Source organism: Equus przewalskii, unplaced genomic scaffold (genome assembly GCF_037783145.1).
Source record: "Equus przewalskii isolate Varuska unplaced genomic scaffold, EquPr2 contig_9516, whole genome shotgun sequence".
In the NCBI taxonomy this organism is placed as follows: Eukaryota; Metazoa; Chordata; class Mammalia; order Perissodactyla; family Equidae; genus Equus; species Equus przewalskii.
Window position 1 is genome coordinate 2,830 of NW_027228291.1, and position 24,935 is coordinate 27,764.

The window sequence follows — 24,935 nt, forward strand, 5'->3', positions numbered from 1 at the left end:
GTCACAAGATAAATATTTATATGTTGCCAATGGCATAGATTTAAAATTTTTTACATTTGTTTTTATATCCAGTAGAAAATAAAAAGTGGAGTTGTTCGCCAAAAATAAAACACCAGCTCTATTATTTGCCTACACATTTATCTTTACCAGAAATCTTTCTTTTCTCACACAGCATTGAATTACTGTCTAGTGTCTCTGCATTTCAACCTGAAGGAATCCCTTAGATATTTCATAGAGCTGTCTTAGTGGTAATGAACATTTTCAACTTTGTTAGTTTGGAAATATTTATTTCTCCCTCACTTTTGGAAGGAAGCTTTCATCAAATATAAAATTCTTAGTTGACATTTCTTCCTTTAACACTTTAAACATGTCATCCTGCTGTCTTCTGACCTCCATGGTTCTGACGAAAAATTGTTAATTGTTAATCTTATTGAGGATATCTTCTCTGTGACGAGTTGATTATCTCTTTAGATCTTGTACATGATAATCTCCTTTAAGATTCTCTTCCCCTTTGGCTTTCTCAGTTTGATGATAATGTGTCTTAGTATTAGTGTTTTTGAGATATTCTACTTGAAATTCGTTTACCTTCTTAGTTTTGTAGGTTCACGTCTTTCACCGTATATGGGAAGATTTGACCATAGTTCATTCAAATACTCTTTCTGTCTGTTTCTTATCTCCTTCTGGGACTCATATAATGCATTTGTTTACGCTTGGTGGTGTTCTGTAAGTCCCTTAGGGTCTGCTTAGTTTTGTTCATTATTTTTTTTCTGCTCCATAGACTCAATATTATAATGTGGTAGCTGTATGTATAAGACTCTTCCCGCAGAGTTTTCTTTTTGTGAAAACAAAATTGAAGGTGGTAGTTGTCTATTCATTTAGTGACTGTCCCCAAATATATTTGCAAGCAGAGTGATTCTTGTTGTATGTAGTCGTTAAAATCTGTGTTCTTTAGCTTTGTTCACCCAGTGATTTGATAAATTTCCTTGAATGTCAGGAGTGATACAAAAAACCAAAGAAATAATATACCTTTTTCAGTCTTTACAGTTTAGATTTGTGCTGCAGTACTCTTTCAACACATACCCAGGTTTGCACTGAGCCTACAGTACAATATGATAGTTTAGGATTTTCTGAGTATATGTCTTGCCATGGACATGCACATGGCTTTCTAAATTCTCCCATACACTTGATTTCTTTTAAATGTCCTAATTTTCTGAAGAAAATTTCCTGTTTTCACTCTGGGGCTTGGCTAGTTTATTTTACGTTTTGACTTTAATCTTTTACCGTAGGCATTTGTGGGCTGGTAGTTTGGTTTGTGGTATTTTTTGAAAAATTCCCACAGCTTTACCAGTCTGAGTTCTGAATTAGGAAAAACAGAGATGAATGCCTTGTCTCAGTCCTTCAAGTCGCTCCCAGATAGATTAGAACAGACACACAGAATGATTTGGGAAAATGTCCACTATGCTTCCTCTGAATCCACGGACCAGGGTCTCATACTGAGAACACAAGCTGTGAACATTTTAAGACTGCCCACTGACATTTCATGGAGGGAGAGGGATAAGGGAAAGTAAAAGTGCCACAAAACTTTTCTATCAGTTTTAAGTTGCTTTTTTCTTGAGTCAGCACTTACTTGGTTGCAGTAAAAATACTGTTTTCAGGAGTTATGAAAAAGTTAATTATGTCATTTTCTGCCTGTTTTTCAATCTTTCTTTGAGAGGACAAGAGCTTTAAGCTGCCTAATCTGCCATTTTTCCAGCAAAATGCCATGGATTTTTCCATGCAGTCTTTTTTGACTATAGGAAATGTGTTAGACACTGCTGAATATAATAGATAGAAATAGAATGCAATGAGCCATGCATAGAGTTAGTCCTTAGAATATGCTTTTTAGGGTATATTTGCTATTTTATCACTTGCATTTTATAAGTAAGATATATATATATATCCATGCAATAAACTATATTTTTTAGCCTAATTATCCTTTCAGTTTTCCTTAGATTGTTGTTGTAAATGGTGTCTTTGAACGTATCTTAGGAAAGAAGACTGCAGTCTAATTGCAGAAGGAAATTTTGTCTGTGTGTGAAAGGCACTTGAAATCGATGTGAACAGAAATAGATGGATGGAATAGAATTGCCTACTTCTGACCTTGCAATATGAGGAATTAGCCAGTTTTAAGCTTTTCCTTCTCTGAACCTTTAAGGGTTTTCACTACCCTGGAATCAGGATGATAGCGAAAGGTTGACTAATGAGAAACTTTGGATATTGATCCCCTAAGGGCCACAGAAACTACAAATAGCCTGCCTGTGGCCACCCTACTCAGTAGCACTGCTCATGCCAGTAGGTGGCACACCTGAGCCTCTTCACAGAGGCCATCACTTTTGCACAACAGCCAAGCATTTCACTCTATGTTTCCATGCTCCTTGAGAACAGGGCTTCCATTTCTCTCCTTCAATATCAAAGGGAGAACTGAATGTCATTTCTTAGTGTTGGCACCCAGGTAATCTGAAGTTCCCTAGTCTGTTTTTCAAATATGGAAACGTGTTTGGCTACCAGCCTTCTGTGGTTGAGTGGGAACAGGCTGGAGATGACTTGATCTTATTCATCTCCAAAGTGCCTGCCTAAATGTCTGTCATCTGAAATGTTTTCATGTACCTTGTAACAATATTAAAATTTGCTAATTTTATACTCTGACCCTAAAGTTCTAGAGGCTTTTGTATCCACAGGAGAAACCATCCTTTGCACAATTTTGAGGAATATTCTAGAATTCTCTAAAGTATTCTTTAACTTCTGGGCAGTGGATTAAGGTGGTTCGTCATCTTACATTTAAACTTCCATATCTGCTTCTCTAGATTCATTTGTAGGGATAACCATTGGTCTTGACCCTGGTTTCTGTGTATGAGGACCAGGGGAGTTTATGACCACTAAATAGCCTTACTGTTAAATGTCAAAGTGACTTATTTCAGTGGGAAATAAAATACCACAAATAGAATAAGAAAATCATCAAAGAAAAAATTACTGGTAAAGGCAAATACACAGTAAAGGTAGTAGGTCAACTGCCTATAAAGCAAATATGAAGGTCAAAATACAACAGCACTAAAATTATCTATTTCTATGAGAAGAGGTTAAGGCATATATATATACACAAAAAGAGGTTAAATATGATATCAAAAAGTGTAAAATGTGAGGAGAGGGGAGTAAATGTGTAGGGCTTTTAGTAAGAGGTCAAATTTAAGAGACCATCAACTTTATATAGATTGCTATTTACATAAGTTATAATATATGAACCTCATGGTAATCACAAACCAGAAACCTATAATAAATTTTAAAAAATGAGATAAATGAACCTGAAAATAATACTAAAGTAAGCCATCTAATCATAAGGGAAGAGAGCAAGAGAAGAAGGCAGGAACAGAGAAGAATTTTTTAAACACACAGAAAAAGTAACCAAATAGCAATAAGTACTTACTTATTAATACGTACTTTATTTAAAGTAGCTTGTTAATAGCTACTTTAAATGTCAGTGGACTAAATGCTCCAATCAAAAGACATAGAGTGGCTGAATAGATTAAAAAAAGAAACAAGACCCATAAATAGGGTGAATACGAGAGACACACATCAGACCTAAAGACACTCACAAAGAGAAAATGAAGAGACAGGAAAAGATGCTTCATGGAAATAGAAATGGAAAGAAAGATGGGGTAGCAATACTTACATCAGACAAAAAAGACTTTAAAACAAAAACTGTAACAAGAGACAAAGAAGGGCACTACATAATGATAAAGGGAACAATCCAACAAGGGGACATAACACTTGTAAATATCTATGCATCCAACATAGGAGCACCTGAAATATATAAAGCAATTATTAACAGAGATAAAAGGAGAAATTGACAGTAACACAATAATAGTAATGTACTTTAACACTCCACTTACGCCAATGGATAGATCATCTAAATAGAAGATCCATAAGGAAACATTGGCCTTAAGTAACACATTAGATCAGATGGACTTAGTAGATACATACAGAACATTCCACCCCAAAACCAAAGAATACAGTCTCTTCAAATACAAATGGAACATTCTCCAGGATACATCATATTTTAGGTCACAAAACAAGCCTCAATAAATTTAAGAGGACTAAAATAATACCAAGCATCTTTTCTGGCTACAACAGTGTAAAACTAGAAATGAACTACTGGAAGAAGAAAACTGGAAAAGTCACAAAAATGTGGAGATAAAACAAAATGCTACGGAACAACAATTGGCTATTTGCATAAATCAAAGGAGATGTCGAAAATACCTGGAAACAAGTGAAAATAATATGACATGCCAAAATTTATGGAATACAAAAAGGGGTACTAAGAGGGATGTTTATAGCAATACAGGCCTACCTTAAGAAACAAGAAATATCTCACATAGGCAATCTAAGACTGCATCTGAAGGAACTAGAAAAAGAAGGACAAATCCTAAATCAGTTGAAGGTAGGAAGTAATAAAAATTAGAGTGGAAATAAATGAAATAGAGACTCAAAAATAGTAGGAAAAAATCAGTAAAGCTAAGAGCTTGTTCTTTGAAAAGATAAACAAAATTGACAAACCTTTAGTTAGACTCACTCAGAAAAAAAGAGAGAAGGCTCAAATAAATAAAATCAGAAACAAAAGACGATAAATTACAATGGACACTTTAGAAATACAAAAGATTATAAGAGAATACTACGGAAAGCTACACACCAACAAATTCAATAATCTAGAAGAAATGGATAAATTCTTAGACTCATACAACCTTCCAAAACTGAATCAAGAAGAAATAGGCAATTTGAATAGACCAATCACCAGTAAGGAGAGTGAAACAGTAATCAACAAACTTCCAAAAAATAAAAGTCCAGGACAAGACACCTTCCCTAGTGAATGCTACCAAATATTTCAAAGACTACATAATACTTATCATTTTCAAACTTTTTCAAAAATTTAAGGAGGAAGGGAAACTTCCTAACTCATTCTATGAGGCCAACATTACCCTGACACCAAAACCAGACAAGGACAACACAAGAAAAGAAAATTAAAGGCCAACATCGTTGATGAACATCGACGTAAAAATACTGGTAAACCAACCACAACAATATATTAAAAAGATCATAATACCATGATGAAGCGGGATTTATTCCAGGCATGCAGTGATGGTCCAACATCCACAAATCAATCAAGTGATTCTAACATTAATGAAGTGAAGAATAAAAATCACATGATCACATATTTTTTTAAAGTTTGGCACCTGAGCTAACATCTGTTGCCAATCTTCTTTTTTTCTTCTTCTTCTCCCCAAAGCACCCCAGTACATGGTTGTATATTCTAGTTGCAGGTCCTTCTGGTTGTGCTATGTGGGATGCTGCCTCAGCATGGCCTGATGAGCAGTGCGATGTCTGTGCCCAGGATCTGAACCAGCGACACCCCAGGCTGCCGGAGCAGAGTACACGAACCCAACCACTCAGCCACAGGGCCACCCCCCACATGATCATCTTAACAGATGCAGAGAAAGCATTCAAGATACAACATCTATTTGTGATAAAAACTCTCAATAAAGAGGGTATAGAAGGAAAGAACTTCAACATAATAAAGGCCGTATATGAAAAAGCCACAGGTAATATCATACTCAAGGGTAAAAAACTGAAAGCTCTCCCTTTAAGAGCAGGAAGCAGACAACCATGCCCACTTTCACCATTCTTTTAACATTGTATTGGAAGTCTTAGGCAGAGAAATCAAGCAAGTAAAAGAAATAAAAGGGATCCAAACTGGAAAGGAAGAGTTAAAAGTGTCACTATTTGCAGATGACATGATTTTTGATATAGAAAACCCAAAAGAATCCATGAGAAAACTATTAACAATAATAAATGAATACAGTGAAGCTTCAGGATTAAAAATCAACATAAAAGATAAGTTGTGTTTCTACCTCTCTCCCCTCCAAAGTACAACAAAGGAGTGTAAAAAAACCCTGAATTTCAGCTAATGAACCTAATGCCAGGACTCAGAGACCTACAGTATCAAAAGACAGAGGACACAGCCCCTGCTGCCCACCTCAGAGGAGATGGAACGGGGTAGGAGAGAACTTTGCTCCCTCCTCTAGAAACCGGGATTGCCACGCGGGTCCGGGAAGGAGCGGCAGAGGGGCCACGCCAGCGTGGGATTGTCTAGGACTCTCGCTGCCGGTACAGTGGAAACCTGCTGACAGGGGAAAGCTTCTGTGCCTGGGGACCCCATAAACCCAGGGCCCTGGGAGACTAGAGAACAGAACTGATCTGAATCCAGATCAGTGTGCAAGAGAAACCGCCCCTCCCAACCCTGGTAAACCGCACTGGGCGCCGCCATCTTGCCTGAAGGTGGAAAGCTCAGAACGTGCGGCACTCGACCCCCCCCCCCATCTAGTGGCGACAGGCTGTAACTGCAACCGAATTCTACCACCATGTGAAAAAACCGCTCCTCTACCATCCAGTAATTTATAAAAGCCCCAGACCAGGAGGAAAACAATAAAAACACAGAATTAAGTCCTGAGGACTTGGAAATAGGTAAACTAAGCGAAAATGAGTTCAGAGCAGCTATAATGAAAAAACTCAATGAGGTAGAGAGAAAGAGATACAAGCCGAGGTCTGGAGTTACTTCACAAAAGAGATTGATATTATAAAGAAGAATCAAACAGAATTACTAGAGATGAAAAACACAATGGACCAGATAAAACAGAATACGGATTCCCTGAATGCCCGGGTAGACTCCATAGAAGAGCAAATTAACATAATAGAAGATAGACAGGCTGAATGGCTCCAGACAGAGGAAGAAAGAGAACTAAGGATTAAAAGGAATGAGGAAAGAATTAGAGAAATAGCAGATTCAATGAGGAGAAAGAATTTAAGGATCATAGGAATTCCCGAGAACGTGGAAAAGGAAAATGGAGCAGAAAGTGTGCTTAATGAAATTATAGAAGAGAACTTCCCAAATCTAGGGATTGAGGGAGAAATGTGTGTAGAGGAAGCTTTCAGATCTCCTAGATTTGTCTATGTAAAAAGACCTACTGCAAGGCATATTGTAGTAAAAATGGCAAAAATGAATGACAAAGAAAGAATACTCAGGGGAGCAAGACAGAAGAGAATAACCAACAAAGGAGCTCCTATCAGACTTTCAGCAGATTTCTCTACAGAAACCTTACAAGCTAGGAGAGAAAGGAGTGACATATTCAAAACTTTAAAAGATAAAAATCTTCAGCCAAGAATACTCTATCCAGCAAGAATATCCTTCAGATATGAGGGAGAAATTAAATCTTTTCCAGACAAACAAAAGTTAAGGGAATTTGTACCCAAAAGTCCTCCACTACAAGAAATCCTCAAGATGGCTCTCATACCTGAAAAAAGAAAAAAGGGAGAAAGGGGTCACAAACCACAGAGTAGGGAGACAGATAAATAGAACCAGAATAGGACAGCAAATATTCAACTATAGCATTAGGATAAAGGTAAGGAAACTACCAAAGCAAAGATGATCTTATCACTCTAACTACAAACTCATAACACAAGTTGCAATAAGAAATGAAAATAATAATTTAGGAGGGGAAGAGCAAAGGGACTAAATTAGTCTAGGCCAAGTAAGTAAGAGACCACCAGAGAATAGACTATATTATACACGAGATTCTAAATACAAACTTCAGGGTAGCCACCAAGCTAAAAAACAGAACAGAGCCACAAAACATAAATAAGGAAAAATCTAAGAAACCCAGCCTAAGAAATTGCAGTATCAAAAGAGTAGGATAAAGCACAGAGGAAGAGAAAAGCAGGAAAGCCAGATAATGAGCAACAGATTGACAGCTTTAAGTCCACATGCATCAATAATCACTCTCAATGTAAATGGATTGAACTATCCAATAAAAAGACACAGAGTGGCAAAATGGATTAAAGAACAAGATCCAACAATTTGTTGCCTCCAGGAAACACACCTCAGTCCCAAGGCCAAACACAGGCTCAGAGTGAAGGGGTGGAGGACAATACTTCAAGATAATAGCAAGGTAAAAAAAGCAGGTGTTGCAATTCTTAGATCAGACAAAGTGGATTTCAAAAGAAGACATGTAAAGAGAGACACACAGGGACAATATATAATGATCAAAGGGACACTTCATCAGGAAGAAATAATGTTTATAAATATCTATGCACTGAACATAGGAGCACCAAGGTTCATAAAGCAACTATTAACAGACCTAAAGGAAGATGTTAAAAACAACACAATAATAGTAGGGGACCTCAACACCGCACTCACATCAATGGACAGATCATCCAGACAGAAAATCAACGGAGAAATAGTGGAGCTAAATGAAAAACTAAAACAATTGGACTTAATAGACATATATAGATCCCTTCATCCTAAAAAAGCAGAATGCACATTCTTCTCAAGTGCACATGGAACATTCTCAAGGATAGACCATATGTTGGGAAAAAAGGCAAGCCTCTACTAATTTTAAAAAAATGAAGTAATAACAAGCATCTTCTCTGATCATAATGCTATAAGGCTAGAAATTAATTACAAGAAAAAAGCTGAGGAAGGTACAAAGGTGTGGAGACTAAACAATACACTACTGAACAAGCAATGGATCATTGAAGAAATTAAAGACGAAATCAAAAAATACCTGGAAACAGATGCAAATGATAACATGCCATACCAACTCATATGGGATACAGCAAAAGCTGTATTAAGACGAAAATTCATCACAATAGAGGCGCATCTTAACAAACAAGAAAAATCCCAAATAAGCAAATCTTAAACTACACCTAACTGAACTAGAGAAAGAAGAACAAACAAAGCCAAAGTCAGCAGAAGGAGAGAAATAATAAAAATCAGAGCAGAAATAAATACTATTGAAATGAAAAAGGCGCTAGAAAGGATCAATGAAACAAAGAGCTGGTCCTTTGAGAAGATAAATAAAATTGGCAAACCCCTAGCCAGACTTACAAAGAAAAAAAGGCAGAATGCTCAAATAAACAAAATCAGAAATGAAAGAGGAGAAATAACAACAGACTCTGCAGAAATACAAAGGATTATAAGAGAATACTATGAAAAACTCTATGCTAACAGAACGGATAGCCTAGAGGAAATGGATAAATTCTTGAACTCCTACAATCTCCCAAAGCTCACTCAAGAAGAAGCAGACAATTTGAACAGACCAATCACAAGGAAAGAGATTGAAACAGCAATCAAAAACATCCCAAAGAATAAAACCCCAGGACCAGATGGCTTCCCTGGGGAATTCTACCAGACTTTCAGAGAGGATTTAATGCATATCCTTTTCAAACTATTTCAAAAAATTAGTGAGGATGGAACACTTCCTAACACATTCTATGAGGCCAACATCATGCTGAAACCTAGGCCTGACAAGGACACCACGAAAAAAGAGAATTATAGGCCAATATCACTGATGAACATAGATGCAAAAATTCTAAACAAAATTTTGGCAACCAGAATTCAGCAATTCATCAAAAGGATCATGCATCATGATCAAGTGGGAATCATACCAGAGACACAAGGATGGTTCAACATCCGCAAATCAATCAACGTGATACACCACATCAACAAACTGGGGAATAAAAACCACATGATCATCTCAATAGATGCAGAGAAAGCATTTGACAAGATCCAACAGCCATTTATGATAAAAAATCTGAACGAAATGGGCATAGAAGGGAACTACCTCAACATAATGAAGGTAATATATGACAAACCCACAGCCAACATCATACTCAATGGGCAAAAACTGAGCGCCATCCCCCTGAAAACAGGAACGAGACAAGGATGCCCTCTATCACCACTCTTATTTAACAAAGTACTGGAGGTCCTGGCCAGAGCAATCAGGCAAGAAAAAGGAATAAAAGGAATTGAAACAGGGAGGGAAGAAGGGAAACTCTCGCTGTTTGCAGACGACATGATCTTATATATAGAAAACCCCAAAGAATCCATTGGAAAACTCTTAGAAGTAATCAACAACTACAGCAAAGTTGCGGGGTATAAAATCAATTTGCATAAATCAGTAGCATTTCTATATTCTAATAATGAACTAACAGAAAAAGAACTCAAGAACACAATACCATTCACAATTGCAACAAAAAGAATAAAATATCTCGGGGTAAATTTACCTAAGGAAGTGAAGAACCTATATAATGAAAATTACAAGGCCTTTCTGAGAGAATTGGATGACGACATAAGGAGATGGAAAGCCATTCCATGTACATGGATTGGAAGAATAAACATAGTTAAAATGTCCGTTCTACCTAAAGCAATCTACAGATTCAATGCTATCCCAATCAGAATCCCAATGACATTCTTTACAGAATTAGAACAAACAACCCTAAAATTTATATGGGGCAACAAAGGACCCTCAATTGCTAAAACAATCCTGAGAGAAAAGAACAAAACGGGAGGCATCACAATCCCTGACTTCAAAACTTACTACAAAGCTGCATTAATCAAAACAGCATGGTACTGGTACAAAAACAGGTGCACAGATCAATGGAACAGAATTGAAAGCCCAGAAATAAAACCACACATCTATGCACAGTTTATCTTCGACAAAGGAGCTGAGGGCATACAATGGAGAAAAGAAAGTCTTTTCAACAAATGGTGCTGGGAAAACTGGAAAGCTACATGTAAAAGAATGAAAATTGACCATTGTTTTTCACCATTCACCAAAATAAACTCAAAATGGATCAAAGACCTAAAGGTGAGACCTGAAACCATAAGGCTTCTAGAAGAAAACGTAGGCAGTACACTCTTTGACATCAGTATTAAAAGGACCTTTTCAGACACCATGTCTTCTCAGAGAAGGGAAACAATAGAAAGAATAAACAAATGGGACTTCATCAGACTAAAGAGCTTCTTCAAGGCAAATGAAAACAGGATTGAAACAAAAAAACAACCCACTAACCGGGAAAAAATATTTGCAAGTCATATATCTGACAAAGGCTTAATATACATAATATATAAAGAACTCTCAGAACTCAACAACAAAAAATCAAACAACCAAATCAAAAAATGGGCTGGAGACATGAACAGACATTTCTCCAAAGAAGATATACGGATGGCCAACAGGCACATGAAAAGATGTTCATCATCGCTGATCATCAGGGAAATGCAAATCAAAACTACACTAAGATATCACCTTACACCCATTAGAATGACAAAAATATCTAAATCTAATAGTAACAAATGTTGGAGAGGTTGCTGGAGAGAATGGAACCCTCATACACTGCTGGTGGGAATGAAAACTGGTGCAGCCACTATGGAAAACAGTATGGAGATTCCTCAAAAAATTAAAAATAGAACTACCATACGATCCAGCCATTCCACTACTGGGTATCTATCCAAAGAGCTTGAAGTCAGCAATGCCAAAAGTCCTATGCACCCCAATGTTCATTGCAGCATTATTTACAATAGCCAAGACATGGAAGCAACCTAAGTGCCCATCAACAGATGAATGGATAAAGAAGTTGTCGTATATATATACAATGGAATACTACTCAGCTGCAAAACAGAACAAAATCATCCCATTTGCAACAACATGGATGGCCCTTGAGGGAATTATGTTAACTGAAATAAGCCAATTAGAGAAGGATAATCTCTGTATGACTCCACTCATATGAGGAATTTAAAAATGTGGACAAAGAGAGCAGATTAGTGGCTACCAGGGGAAAGGTGGGGTGGGGAGTGGGCACAAAGGGTGAAGTGGTGCACCTACAACACGAATGACAAACATTAATGTACAACTGAAATCACACAAGATTGTAACCTATCATTAACTCAAAAAAAAATAAGTTGTGTTTCTATACACCAACAAAGTAGCAGAAAGAGAAATTAAGTATATATTCCTATTTGTAATCACAACAAAAAGAATAAAATAAGTAGGAATAAATGTAACCAAAGAGGTGAAAGTCCTGTATGCAGAAAACCACAAAACATTATTGAAAGAAATTGAATATGACACACAAAAAAATGGAAGGGTATTCCATACTCTTGGATTAGAAGAATTAACATAGTTAAAATGCCCATACTTCCTAAAACAATCTATAGATTCATTGCAATCCCTATCAAAGTTCCAATGACATTTTGCACAGAAATACAAGAATCCTAAAATTTATATGGAACAACAAAAGACCCCGAACAAGCAGAGGAATCCTGAAAAAAAGATCAAAGCTGGAGGTATCAAACTCCCTGATTTCAGAATATACTACAAAGCTATAGTAATCAAAACAGCATGGCACTGGCATGAAAACAGACACACAGACCGATGAAACAGAATTGAGAGCCAAGAAATAAACCCACAAATCTATGGACAGTTAATTTTTGACAAGGGAGCCAAGAACATACAATGGAAAAACAAAGTCTCTTCAATAAATGGTGCTGGGAGAACTGGACAGCCATGTGCAAAAGAATGAAAGTAGATCATTATCTTACACCATACACAGAAATTAACTCAAAATGGATTAAAGCCTTGAATGTATGACCTGGAACCATAAAACTTCTAGAGGAAAACATAGGCAGCATGCTTTTTGACATTGGTCTTAGCAGCATTTTTTCAAATACCGTGTCTCACCAGGCAAGGGAAACAAAAGAAAAACTAAACAAATGGGACTACAACAAACTAAGAAGCTTCTGCACTGCAAAGGAAACCATCAACAGAATGAAAAGACAACCTAACAATTGGGAGAAGATATTTGCAAGCCATATATCTGATAAGTGGTTAATATCCAAAATATATAAAAAACTCATATATCTCAGCAACAAAAAAACAAAGATCACAATTAAAAATTGGGCAAAAAATCTGAACAGACTTTTTCTCAAAGAATATGTGCAGATGGCCAACAGGCACATGAAAATATTCTCAACATCACTAATTATTAGAGAAATGCAAATCAAAGCTACAATGAGATATCACCTCAGGCCTGTCAGGATGGCGATAATTAACAATACAAGAAATAACTAGTGTTGGAGAGGATGTGGAGAAAAGGGAGTTCTCCTACACTGCTGGTGAGAATGAAAACTGGTGCAGCCACGATTGAAAACAGTATGGAGGTTCCTCAAAAAATGAAGAATAAAACTACCATGTGATCCAGCTATTTCACTTCTGGGTGTTTATCCAATGACTATGAAAACATGAATGCATAAAGATATATGCACCCCTATGATCATTGCAGCATTATTCACAATAGTGAAGACTTGCAAACAACCTAAGTGCCCATGAATGGATGATCAGATAAAGAAGAAGTGGTATATACACACAATGGAAAACTATTCTGCTATAAAAAAGATGAAATCTTGCCATTTGTGACAACATGGTTGGACCTTGAGGGTATCAGACAGAGAAAGTCAAATACCATATGATCTCACTCACAAGTAGAAGATAAAAACAACAACAACAAACAAACACATAGATACAGAGATTAGACTGGTGCTACCAGAGGGGAAGTGGGGAGGGAGGAGGGCAAAAAGGGTGATAGGGTGTATGTGTACGTTGATGAATGGTAATAAGCCTTTGGGAAGTGAATATGATGTAGTCTACACAGAAACTGAAACTTAAACATACACAACTGAAATTTGTATAATGTTATAAAGCAATGTTATTTAATAAAAAAAGAACAGATTAGTTGACAATATACAAGTGAGTTTATTTCTTGGCTCTCTATTCTGTTCCACTGGTCTACTTGTCTGCTTTTAACCAGTACCATACTGTTTTGATTACTCTGGCTTTGTAATATAATTTGATATAAGAAAGTGTGATATCTCCAGCTTTGTTCTTCCTCCTCAAGATCAGTTTGAGTATTTGCGGTCTTTCATGGTTCCATAGGCATTTTAGGACTGTTTATTCTATTTCTTTATAAATTGTATTGTGAATGGTGTACAGCTGGCCTCAGAGTCAGGAAAGAAGCTATTTTTGATTCCTCCCTCTGGAATCTTGGTCTTTAAGGATTTACATTGCTCTGGGATCTCAAGGACAATAAAATTGCTTGGCTAATGAGGAGTTTTGGAAATGGAGCCTCTGGGGACACGGAGACTGCAGTCTGCCTGTAACCACTTTCTTCAACATTCCTTCCACAGAAAAGAAGTAACACAGCTGAGCCTCCTCAGATATGTGGCCCCTCATGTGTCAGAGCCCAGTGTCTCACTCAATCTCTTTGCATTTCCTGAAGACAGATCTCCCAGATGGTACATACAGAGGGGATGTTGAGCGCCATTCTGCTGTGATGCCAGCCAGGTAACTAAAAGTCCCTTAGTCCGTGTCGGGATATGAGGGCAGATGTTTTACTACAGGTTCATCCAGGGAAAGCTGTGAACAGAGTGAATACATGCCACGATTAGAACTAACTCACCTACGGTCTTCCTGCCTGTCTGTCATCTTCTTTAAATGTTTTCTTATACCTTTGCACCAATATGCATGCACTTCTTATCTACTCAACTTGTCTACTATGGCGAGCACCATTTTCTCCTGAGCAGAAATCTGCCTCTTCTAAAACAGGATGAGTGTTAATAAAATTCTCAAACATTTGCTCGTATTCCTGTGGTGGTGGTAGGTTACAGAAGGGTTGCTACTTTTCACTTTATTTTTCTGTTCCTGGTCCTTGACACATCTTTGTGTTATTTTTATCACATGGAACTGAGGTCTTGGGGGATTCAGACAGAATCTTCAAGGTGCCTCCCTAGTCTATAAGTTTTGCTTATTAAATTACCAAAGTTTTAAATAATAAGAATGGTATAGATAAAGTAATTTTTAAAAAATGACCACCGTTCGTAGTGGTTAAGTTAGTGTGCTCTGCTTCGGTGGCCTGAGGTTCACCAGTTCAGATCCTGGGCACTGACCTACGCACTGCTTATCAAGCTGTGCTGTGTCAGGTGTACCACATATAAAAAACAGAGGAAGATGGGCCCAGATGTTAGCTCAGGGCCAATCTTCCTTAAAAAGAAAAAATAGAACAATGACCATCTTTAACCTTTTCCTTAAGTAACAGATATTGACACTCTGCTATATCATCTTCAGGTCTTTTAAAATAGTAACGATATACTTACAGAAGGCACCCTCTTGGCATTTCCATCCATTCATCTCCTTCCCTTCTCAAGAGTGTGTTTGCCACTGGTGATGCTCCTGGTGTCGGATCACAGATCTGATTGCTTTGTGAACCTCTCTTTTCCAGCAGATCAAAAACATGGAACCCAGAAACCAAACAGATGTTCTAGAATTCTTTCTAATGGAAGTGACAGAGGATCCAGAAATGCAGTCCCTCATCTTCATTCTGTTTCTGTTCATGTACCTGGTCACCATCCTGGGAAACCTGCTCATCATCCTGGCTATCATCTCTGACTCCAATCTGCACACCCCAATGTACTTCTTTCTCTCCGATCTGTCTTTTGCTGACATCTGCTTAAGCACAACCACAATCCCAAAGATACTGCTGAACATTCAAACTCAGAATCAGAGCATCACTTATATAGGCTGCCTCACACAGGCCTGCTTTGTCCTGAGTTTTGCTAATTTAGAAAATTTTCTCCTTGTGGTTATGGCCTATGATCGCTATATAGCCATTTGTCACCCACTGAGCTACATGGTTATCATGAACCCCCACCTGTGTGGATTGCTGATTCTACTGTGTCTGTTCATTAGCATCTTGAATGCCCTCCTCCACAGTCTGATGGTACTGAGACTGTCCTTCTGTACAGACATGGAAATCCCCCTTTTCTTCTGTGAAATTTCTCAGGTCATCAAGCTTGCCTGTTCTGATACCCTCATCAATAGCATCCTGCTTTATTTTGCAGCTGGCATATTTGGTGCTGTTCCTCCCTTTGGAATCATTTTCTCTTATACTCTAATTTCTTCTTCTATTTTAAGAATGGCATCATCAGGTGGAAAGTATAGAGCTTTTTCAACGTGTGGGTCTCACCTCTCAGTTGTATCCTTATTCTATGGGACAGGTGTGGGGGTGCACATTAGTTCTGCATTTACACACTCTTCCAGGAAAATGGCAGTAGCTTCAGTGATGTACACTGTGGTCACTCCCATGTTGAACCCCTTCATCTACAGCCTGAGAAACAGGGACATGAAAGGAGCCTTGAGAAAAACCAGCGGGAGGGTACCTTCTTTTCAATGATTTTGTCATCTGCTTTGGCTGCCATTTCTAGAATGATAAAAGTGAAAGGAATTCAGTGTGAACCAGAATGCTTGACTTCCATCACCTTCTTCTAAAATGACCAGACAGCATAATAGCCTGGCACATTTTCACTTGCGGTGGAGACCGAATTTGCACTTTATATAGATCTGTGATGCTTGTCCAGTAATTCCCAGTCTCTAATCTCAGTTTCTGAGTCAGATTCCTTAGAAGGAGCACCTGAGTCAGATTGTAATAGTGATTTTGAAAGGAACGTTTTTAGAAGAAGAGAATTCGGCAAAGTGGATAGGGCAGGGAAAAGATCTAATCGAGGCTGCGGTGACTGTCAGAGGCTGCTACTGCCTTATTCCATGGTTCTGGCCATAAGAATTTCCCTTCAGAGTTCGAACCACTATGAGGCAAGGAAGCTAATATTTCATACCTCAATTCAGTAGCCGTTGAGTCCAGTAACTGGGCAAGGAAACATTAACATCCACTACACTTTGTTTTGTATAAAATGGCATTATGGGATTATCTTAGTGGTTTAATGTTATAGGAGGTAATTGAACTTTATCAGTGAGGAATCCTTTCATTGTATTAAAAAAAAGAAACTCTGAGTCTATTGTGCTCAAACAATAGAGTTACGAGGTGACAGATGTGTTAACTAACTTTCTTGTGGTAATCAATGCATAATATACACATATATCAAATCACCATATTGAACACCTTAATTTTATACAATTTTGTCAATTATACCTCAATAAATCTAGCAAAAAGTAAAGTTTTCTTTCCTTATAAGGTCTTCAGAGTTAACGAGCATACAGGAACTGGAAAGTACGGCTTCATACATTCCTCTCTGTGGTGGCTTCATCCTAGGTCTTGTTCTCCTCGTGGTCCATGTGGTTGCAACAGATGGAGCAAACATATCCAGATGAAACGGAAAACTGACCGTCCTTCCCAGGGCCTGTGGTTCATAGATGATCTGCTGTTAATGTATCTTTCTATGGAGTCGATCTCTTCCTTTCATCACTAAGAGTAGAATCATCAGTTCCTTCTCGATGTAATTCCTTGACTGGGGAAAATTATTACTACGAGAGGTTTTGACTAACTCATCTTCTGGAATGTAATTCGTATTAAGAAGTCAACCTCATAACCGCTACCAATGGTCACAACAATGCCTGGCACATACAAAGTACTCAGTGAACTTTAACTACTATCCATATGCATATGTGGTCCATATCTTGCTGATATTCATTAATCTAGTTACTATTTTGCTCTCATATAGTTTTCTCAATAATGAATAATGATCTCAATAATGAAATTTATTTACCATATTAGTAATATTTATCAGCAGCCTTTTCAGGTATGAATAACATGATCATATGAAGCATTATTATCTTGGAAGAGCAAAGACTGGTAATATTTTCCTCACAGTTTGTTTGCTATAATTCCTTCCTATTGATTTATTTGTCATAATATACCTGAGTTTTTACTTTCTCCCCAGTCACTTCATCTTGCTGTGTTTCTCATTCATCTCTGCTGGAGAACAGAGAACATGGTTGGGTAACATGAATTAATCATTGAATTTTTAGAGAATGGCTTGTCTTTGGCCTCTCCTGAAAAAACTTTTAATGTGTCTCTATGAAGAAAATTATTTTCTATGGAGGTAGACTTCAGACTTAGAAGGAAATGTTGAGTTTAAAACAGCACAGCAGAACATGAAAGCTGGCAGAATTAGGAGGGTCATTTTTTTCAAAAGCAGAAAAAAGCAGGGCCATTAGAATAATTTCTGTGGGTTGGTGGGTGAAAATGATGGAGGTCTCCCAGGAGAATCAAGTGTCCAGGGAGCCTTCTCTGATGGTCATCTTGGAAGGAAGAGAGAGAGACATTACGTTCAGCACCATAATTTGAGGTCAGCTCCCTTACTGGTGTCACCGTATCTTGTAATTTAAAGATTGCTGCATTGACTTCCACAGGACACTGGCAAAAATGAGTCAGCTGTGGCTTTTGTACATCAGGAAGTTTACCGGACCTTGCACAAGACCTACAGACTTTGGATCTATGCAGAAATGTGAAAGGATTCACACCTTCAATAGGCACTTTCTGAGATCCTGCTGCACTTTGACATTTGAAATGCATAAGTTAAATATTAGAAGCCTATGGGAGAAACTGTCTACAATCTGGAATATAAAGTCCCTTCCTAAGTTTTTCCTGTTAAATTATGTACAAAGTAGTGTATAAAATGTATTTATACTTCTTAAAGAACAGCAACATAATGGAACACATATATCTATCACCTGGATAAAGAAATAAAGCAATGCTACCACCAGAGAATCCACTTGAAGGTGCTCCAGTCATATCACACCTTCTCCCCCAATGGCAAATGCAATACTCAATTCTGAATTTATAATTTGTTTGATGTTCTTCTATGAGGTTGAATCCTAGGAAATTGCCTATATTTGATCCTATTTGCCCTCCAAAATGGCAATAGAATTCAATGTTACTCTTTCATCACCCCAAATGTATCTCTCTCAAGTTTGTAAATTACCCTTTTTTGAAGAAGTTGAACCTTAATGTATGTGTTTTATGTCTTGACTGTTTTTCCATCTTTGTTCTTCTTTTTTCTTTGCTGAAGAAAATTTGGCTTGAGATAACATATGTTGTCAATTCTTCTCTTTTTTCTCCTCTTTTTTTGCTTAAGGAAGATTAGACCTGAGCTAACGTGTGCCAATCTTCCTCTATTTTGCATATGGGTCACCACCACAGCATGGCTGATGAGTGGTGTAGGTTAGTGCCCAGGATCCGAACCTGTGAACCTAAAGCCATGGAAGGGGAGCACACTGAACTTAACCACTAGGCAACAGGGCCAGTCCCATCTTTGTTCTTTTGAGGTTCAATAGCATTGTTGGTTTTAGTGGTAATATATTTATTTTCAATGCTTTCTATTATTATGTTATGTATGGTGACATTACAAGATAGGTATCCCTGTGAAGTTGAAAGATGTTTTGGTTGGTAGTTTTCTGCATTATGAATAAACAAATAGGTGTAAATTTTGTCAAACCTGTTTCCTGATGGGAAGAAGAGTGTTTTATTCTTGGGACAAAATTACTGGGTATACAGGAGTGCATGTTCTTTGGATGTTTCCAAAGACTGTCCTAACTGGTTGAACCACTTTACACACCCACTAGAATTTTCTAGTGAGCTATATCATCACCAACACACTTTCATTTGTGCTACCAATCTACTGAGCATAAAAAGTTATTTTAGTATTTGGCATTTCTCTTATAATTAATGAGATTGATGGTCTTTTCACATATTCATGTCCCATTCAGTTTTAGTCTCTGTTACTTATCTAATTATGGTTTTTATATTGAGCTTGTTTTTTTCTTATTAATTCTTAAGAGTCCTTTATAAAACCAGGATATTAATCCTTGTCAGTGATAGCCACTGTTAATTTCTTCTTTATGTGTGTGGCTTGTTTTTGCATATCCTTTATAGAATTTCATGAATGAACACAAGTGCTTGGTTTTAGTTTAGTTGAATTTGTCAATACCTTCCATAATGCCTTTTTTTCAATAGGTCTTATTTATGAAACCCTTACTTACTTGGGTCTGAAGAATTTGTAGTCTTGATTTTTATATTTGAGGAATGAACACACCTGGAATTTAGTTTTGCCTTTGATGTGAGGCAGGAATCAGATTCATTTTTAAGATCCTGCACCTTTTAATAAATAGTCCATTCAGTCATTGCAGTCTTGCTTCTGCAATAAATAAACTGTTAATATCTGTGTGGTCGGTAGGCAGCACAATGGAGTCACATCCCCAGAAAAATTACTTTTGCACAGAAAACTAGCGGTTCACTCTGTACTTCTGTGTCCCTGAGTAGAAAGTCTGATTTTTATTCCTCAACATCCAGAAAAGAACTGAATGTCATACCTTATTGTTGGTACCGAATGTCATTCCTTATTGTTGGGTGCCAACACTATCTGAAGACCACTTGTTTATATTTTGGAAATAGGGAGAGGTCTCTGTCTACCAGTGAAAGTTAAACTGGTCAGTTTCTCCTTGTTTTCCTTTTTTTTTCTGATATAACTAGGTAGGGGAGATGAGGAGGCTGGGGAGAATGTGAAAAACCAGGTAAATTCTACAGGTTCCGTCTGCAGTCTACTGGTGTCTCTACTTATGTATGTAATATTTTAAAAGGCAAATTAGTACAGAGAATAGGACAGATTCCAGAATTTGCAAATGTGGACATATTGCCATTGAAATTATCTTCTTAAAATAAAAGTAGTATGCATAAAGATGACACACACTTAATATTCTACTCCATTCTCCTTCTTTGCTTCCCAGGCAAGTAGTCTTGAATATGCTCAGTTTCCAGCTGTTATTTTAAACCATTTTTTCACAAATGTATATCTGTGTATATATTACATGTGTATACATATATACATCACAATCAAGGAGATCAAAAAATTGAGAAGAAAAAATTAATTGTTACATCATAAGACAGTGAATTATATAACATAATGAAATTTAGTGAACCAGAGTGAAATGTACCAGGAGTGGTAAATCATGAAATGTGTTGTTTTTAAACACCAGTTTAAAAATGACACTACAGTATATAAAGAATTAAACACAGGACAATAGCATTGTTTATGAATAGTATTTTAGAGGAGGAAAAACTTTCACTTGACTGTATTTTGGTCCCTGACTGGGTCTGAAAATTAGAGACCAAGATAGATGAACAGGAGCAAAGCATAGACACTTATTTAACATAAGATTTATGTGACACAGGAGCCTTAATAAGGAAACCAAGATTATTGTTACTTGAGGGCTTAATGCTGCCATTTTGTCTCTTGCTTTCTGGTTGTTCCGTGTTTCCACTGTTAGATCGGGGAGGGGCAGCATGTCTCCTTGCTGTTTGTGCCTTCCAACCAGCCTGTGTTTGGCCATGAAGACTGAATCTTGACGTCTGACCTTGAGTTTCTGGGAAAGACAGCTCACTCATGTAGTAAAAAGGGATAGAAAGACCTGGAGAGTTTTAAACAGCAGTTGATTATGCTGAACATGCACAGCTGCAGTTAGCAACACTTATCTCAAGATTTTGCTCTAGGGAAGATTTTCTAACCTCTTAGTTCTTGGTTTTAATCCCCCACTGTCAGTTGTTCTTTCCACAATCTCATGGGATTAAGGGTGTTATCTCAAGTCTGGCTTCTTCCTGCTGAATGGGGGCATCACAAGGGGGCCACGGAATGGAACAACTTCACCTGCCTAGTAAAATGATTTTTAGTATTTTCTTGGGTAGGGGTTTTACAAGGCATTGTAATAACCTATCTTGTAAATTTATGTTTGAGTTGTAAGTTCCACCTCTGACCTTGGATTCAAGCACTTACTCTTCTAAGACATTCAATCCTCATTGCCTAAAGAGTAAGTACTTTCTCACCTATGGACTTAAATCTGTAAAGCACTTGGCTCCAGCTCAACTATCACTTTATGTTTCAGTTCTTTTGTGGTACATGGGAAACTATGTTTTTGACTCAGCGATGTCTCTCTATATTTTACCTATTTCCCATGTGATTGTAGTGAATGAAGTTAAAGATGGTGAAGAATGACATTACTATGTCATCTTGTCATAATATTATTTTAAGGTTATATATCTGGAAAAATGGATTTAAAAATTTAATAATAGAAAGAATGAAATTGCAAAATAAATTGATGAACATAAGAAAATATTAAAGCTCTTAAAAAGTTTTTTAAAGTGAATATTAACATAGAGCATCATCCCCATCTATTGAATTATAGATGAAATCTCATGACTTCCATTAGATAATGGGCAAAATTGCACACTATTGCCTTTCAGTGTCATAATATTTTATCACAATACAATTAAAAATTAGCAACGATAATGCAACCCAAAGTCTCCCAATGTGAAGAAAAATGTACATTGAATCTACTGTGTGGAAATAGGGAAAAGTGGTTATGAAAGTTTAAAATGGGAGAATTAAGTCTATGTATATTGATTACACTCAATGATCACAGAGCTGTTTCATATCCTTCTGTGTGATATATAGAGAACAGAAATTAAAGTACAGAAAACATTCAATGACTCTAACAATGAAATACTCCTAATTGTTTGAATTTTACAATGTCTTTGTTATATTTATAACCATATTATTTATACCTAATATGTAAACTATGCTTTAACACTTAAAACTGGGATCAGGATCCAAGGTACCAGTAATTAGATAGAGCTGCTTTTATTTGTAACTTTAAAAAGAGGAGACTGGTATTCATTGTAAAAAAAAGGTATGTGTACATGTACATGACATATGTGAAACGGAGCTGAACATGAACTGGTGGAGAGAACTGTATGGTGTACACCTGGCTTCACAGGGTCAGGGATTAGCCATCATGAATTTCTCTCTTCCATAGTCTTGGTCTTTAAGTATTTGCTGTTCCCAGGAGTCAGGATGACACTAAAAATTTTTGTCTAATGAGGAGCTTTGGATATTGATCCCAGAGGGATATAGGGACTGTAAAGAGTCAGCCTGTGACAACCTCATTCAATAGCCCTTGCCTGGTCAGGAAGGAACACACCTGAGTCTCCATTCAGTGATCATCTTTCTTGGCCATGAGCCTGTTGCCTCACTTTGTGTTTCTGCTATTCCTGAAGACATGTCTTCTTTCTTCAATACCCAGGTGACATTTCAGCATCATTCCACAGTGATGCCAGTCAGCTCACTTAACTCTCTTAGTTAATGTGTTGTTTTACTATGAATTCATCTGTGGGGAGAAATGAGGTGGGTACACGCATGGAATCGTCAGAACCAGGTGTCCCCTGGGACTGCAGCCAAACTGTCTTCTTGTTGACAGTTCCCATTTACTTATATACCAGTACTCAGCCATTTCTCAATCTACTAGTCTCCTATTTTCTCTAAAATATTGAAGAACCCATTAGACTCCAAAGCAGATATCAGCCCTTCCTCAAACATGATGTCTGCTATAAACCTTTATGACTTTTACTTGAATTCCTGTGCCGACATGGCAAAGGTGTTTGGTCAGTTTCTCCTTTCATTTCTGTTCCTGATTATTGGTACACCATTACACAGAAGAGTTTATTGTCCCCATTGCTGGGCTGTGAGTATGCATGGGCAAAAGAGGAGACAGAGAGAGACTCAACCAGTTACCTGGTACACCCATTTCTATTCATTAAATTACCATCTATTTTATATAACAACAGCAGAAATAGTATAATAAATAAAAAACATATGACCACCCTTCACTCATTCTAGAATTGACAAATGTTGATATCCTGCTATATCAGCTTCTAATGTTTTTTATAAAGTAACAAAATAATATACATACAGAAGGGCCCTTTTTTGGTGTCCCTCTCAGTTATTGTTCTCCCCTTCATAGAGAAAACACCATATAAAATGTAATGGTAATGCCATTCATAGCTTTATATTGTATGTATATTCATAAACACGTATAGAATGAAATACACTAGCCATATACTTATCAGTTAAGGAATAGAGCAATAAATCATGATGTAACAATATATTGGAATACTCTCTGCTAATTAACATTAATGAAACAGGACTAAATACATCAACATATTCAAAAATAAATTACATAAGAATGTCGATTGTAAATGACATGTACGGTATGGTTTATATAAAGCTTTCGAAATGAAAAACAATGCCATTTTTTCTGGATCAGTAATACCAATTATAGTAAAAGTTGCAGGGAAATAACACATATGAACTTCATGTAGTGGGTTCCCTGAGGAAGGAAAATAATCAAGATTGGGCAAATACATGATATGGGCACTTCACATGTACTTGTGTTATTTACTGCAATAAAAATACCTACAATGAGAAAAGTGAAATGTATGAATTTGATAAATTTGACTGTTGGGTACAAAGCTCTTCCTTGTTATCTCTATATCATTTTTTCACTTGAATAATTTGTAGTAAAAATAAATATATCTATGTAGGATCAGACAATTTTAAGATTTTCTCATACCATAGAGTTTTTGTCATGCAAAATTTTTTCTCTTGGTTTTCATTATTTGTATTGATTCATATATTTGATTCTTTTTATTATTTGTTTCATCTTACTAGCTATATATTTCATCATGTGTCCATTTCAAATGAATATTAATATCATCAATGTTTCTTTCATTCCTTTGCTACATGATAAAGATTCCCAACTGGAGTTTCAGCTCATAAACGCTTGCCTGAAATTTTCAGTTACTGTCTAGGGATGTTCGCTATTTCTATTGTTTTTCCTTAACTTGTCCCACCCCTTTGCTTTCTTCTGAGGCATGAAACATACAAGGAGCTGTTGTTCATGGAAGAAAAATAACTACAATAGGAAATGTCAGTACAAGGGTCCCAAATGCTGAGTGCCTGCTGGATTCTTTTTGTCCATTTAATTCTCATCACAGTAACATCCCCATAAGTTTTTATGACAGTTCTCACTATAGAAATGAGGACATCAGGCTTTTCATACAGGTAAATAATTTCTTCCTTCATAGAGCAAGTCTTGATCTGGAATAAATTCTGACTGAGTCTAAGAAATACACCAAATGCTAAAGACTACCATGGCAACTTATTTTTCCCCATTGAGAGGAAGGAGTACCACTTTACAGAGACAATCCTGTGGAGACACTTGATTATTTATAAGAAACATATATTTCTAATATCTTGAAGTCCCTATCTTCCAAGGACCAAAAACTTAGACTGTTTTCATAGGAACCTATGCATTTCATTCTTTCTCTCGTTTAGCTGT

General features: G+C 36.9%; 1 protein-coding gene across 1 annotated transcript; it reads left to right on the top strand.

Moving 5' to 3' along the window:
• The first annotated feature begins 15,207 nt into the window (after positions 1–15,207).
• On the top strand, positions 15,208–16,146 carry LOC103544726 (olfactory receptor 7G2-like). Its single transcript, XM_008511532.2, has one exon. It carries the CDS (start codon positions 15,208–15,210, stop codon positions 16,144–16,146), a length of 939 nt encoding a protein of 312 aa, XP_008509754.2.
• Positions 16,147–24,935: the final 8,789 nt, after the last annotated feature.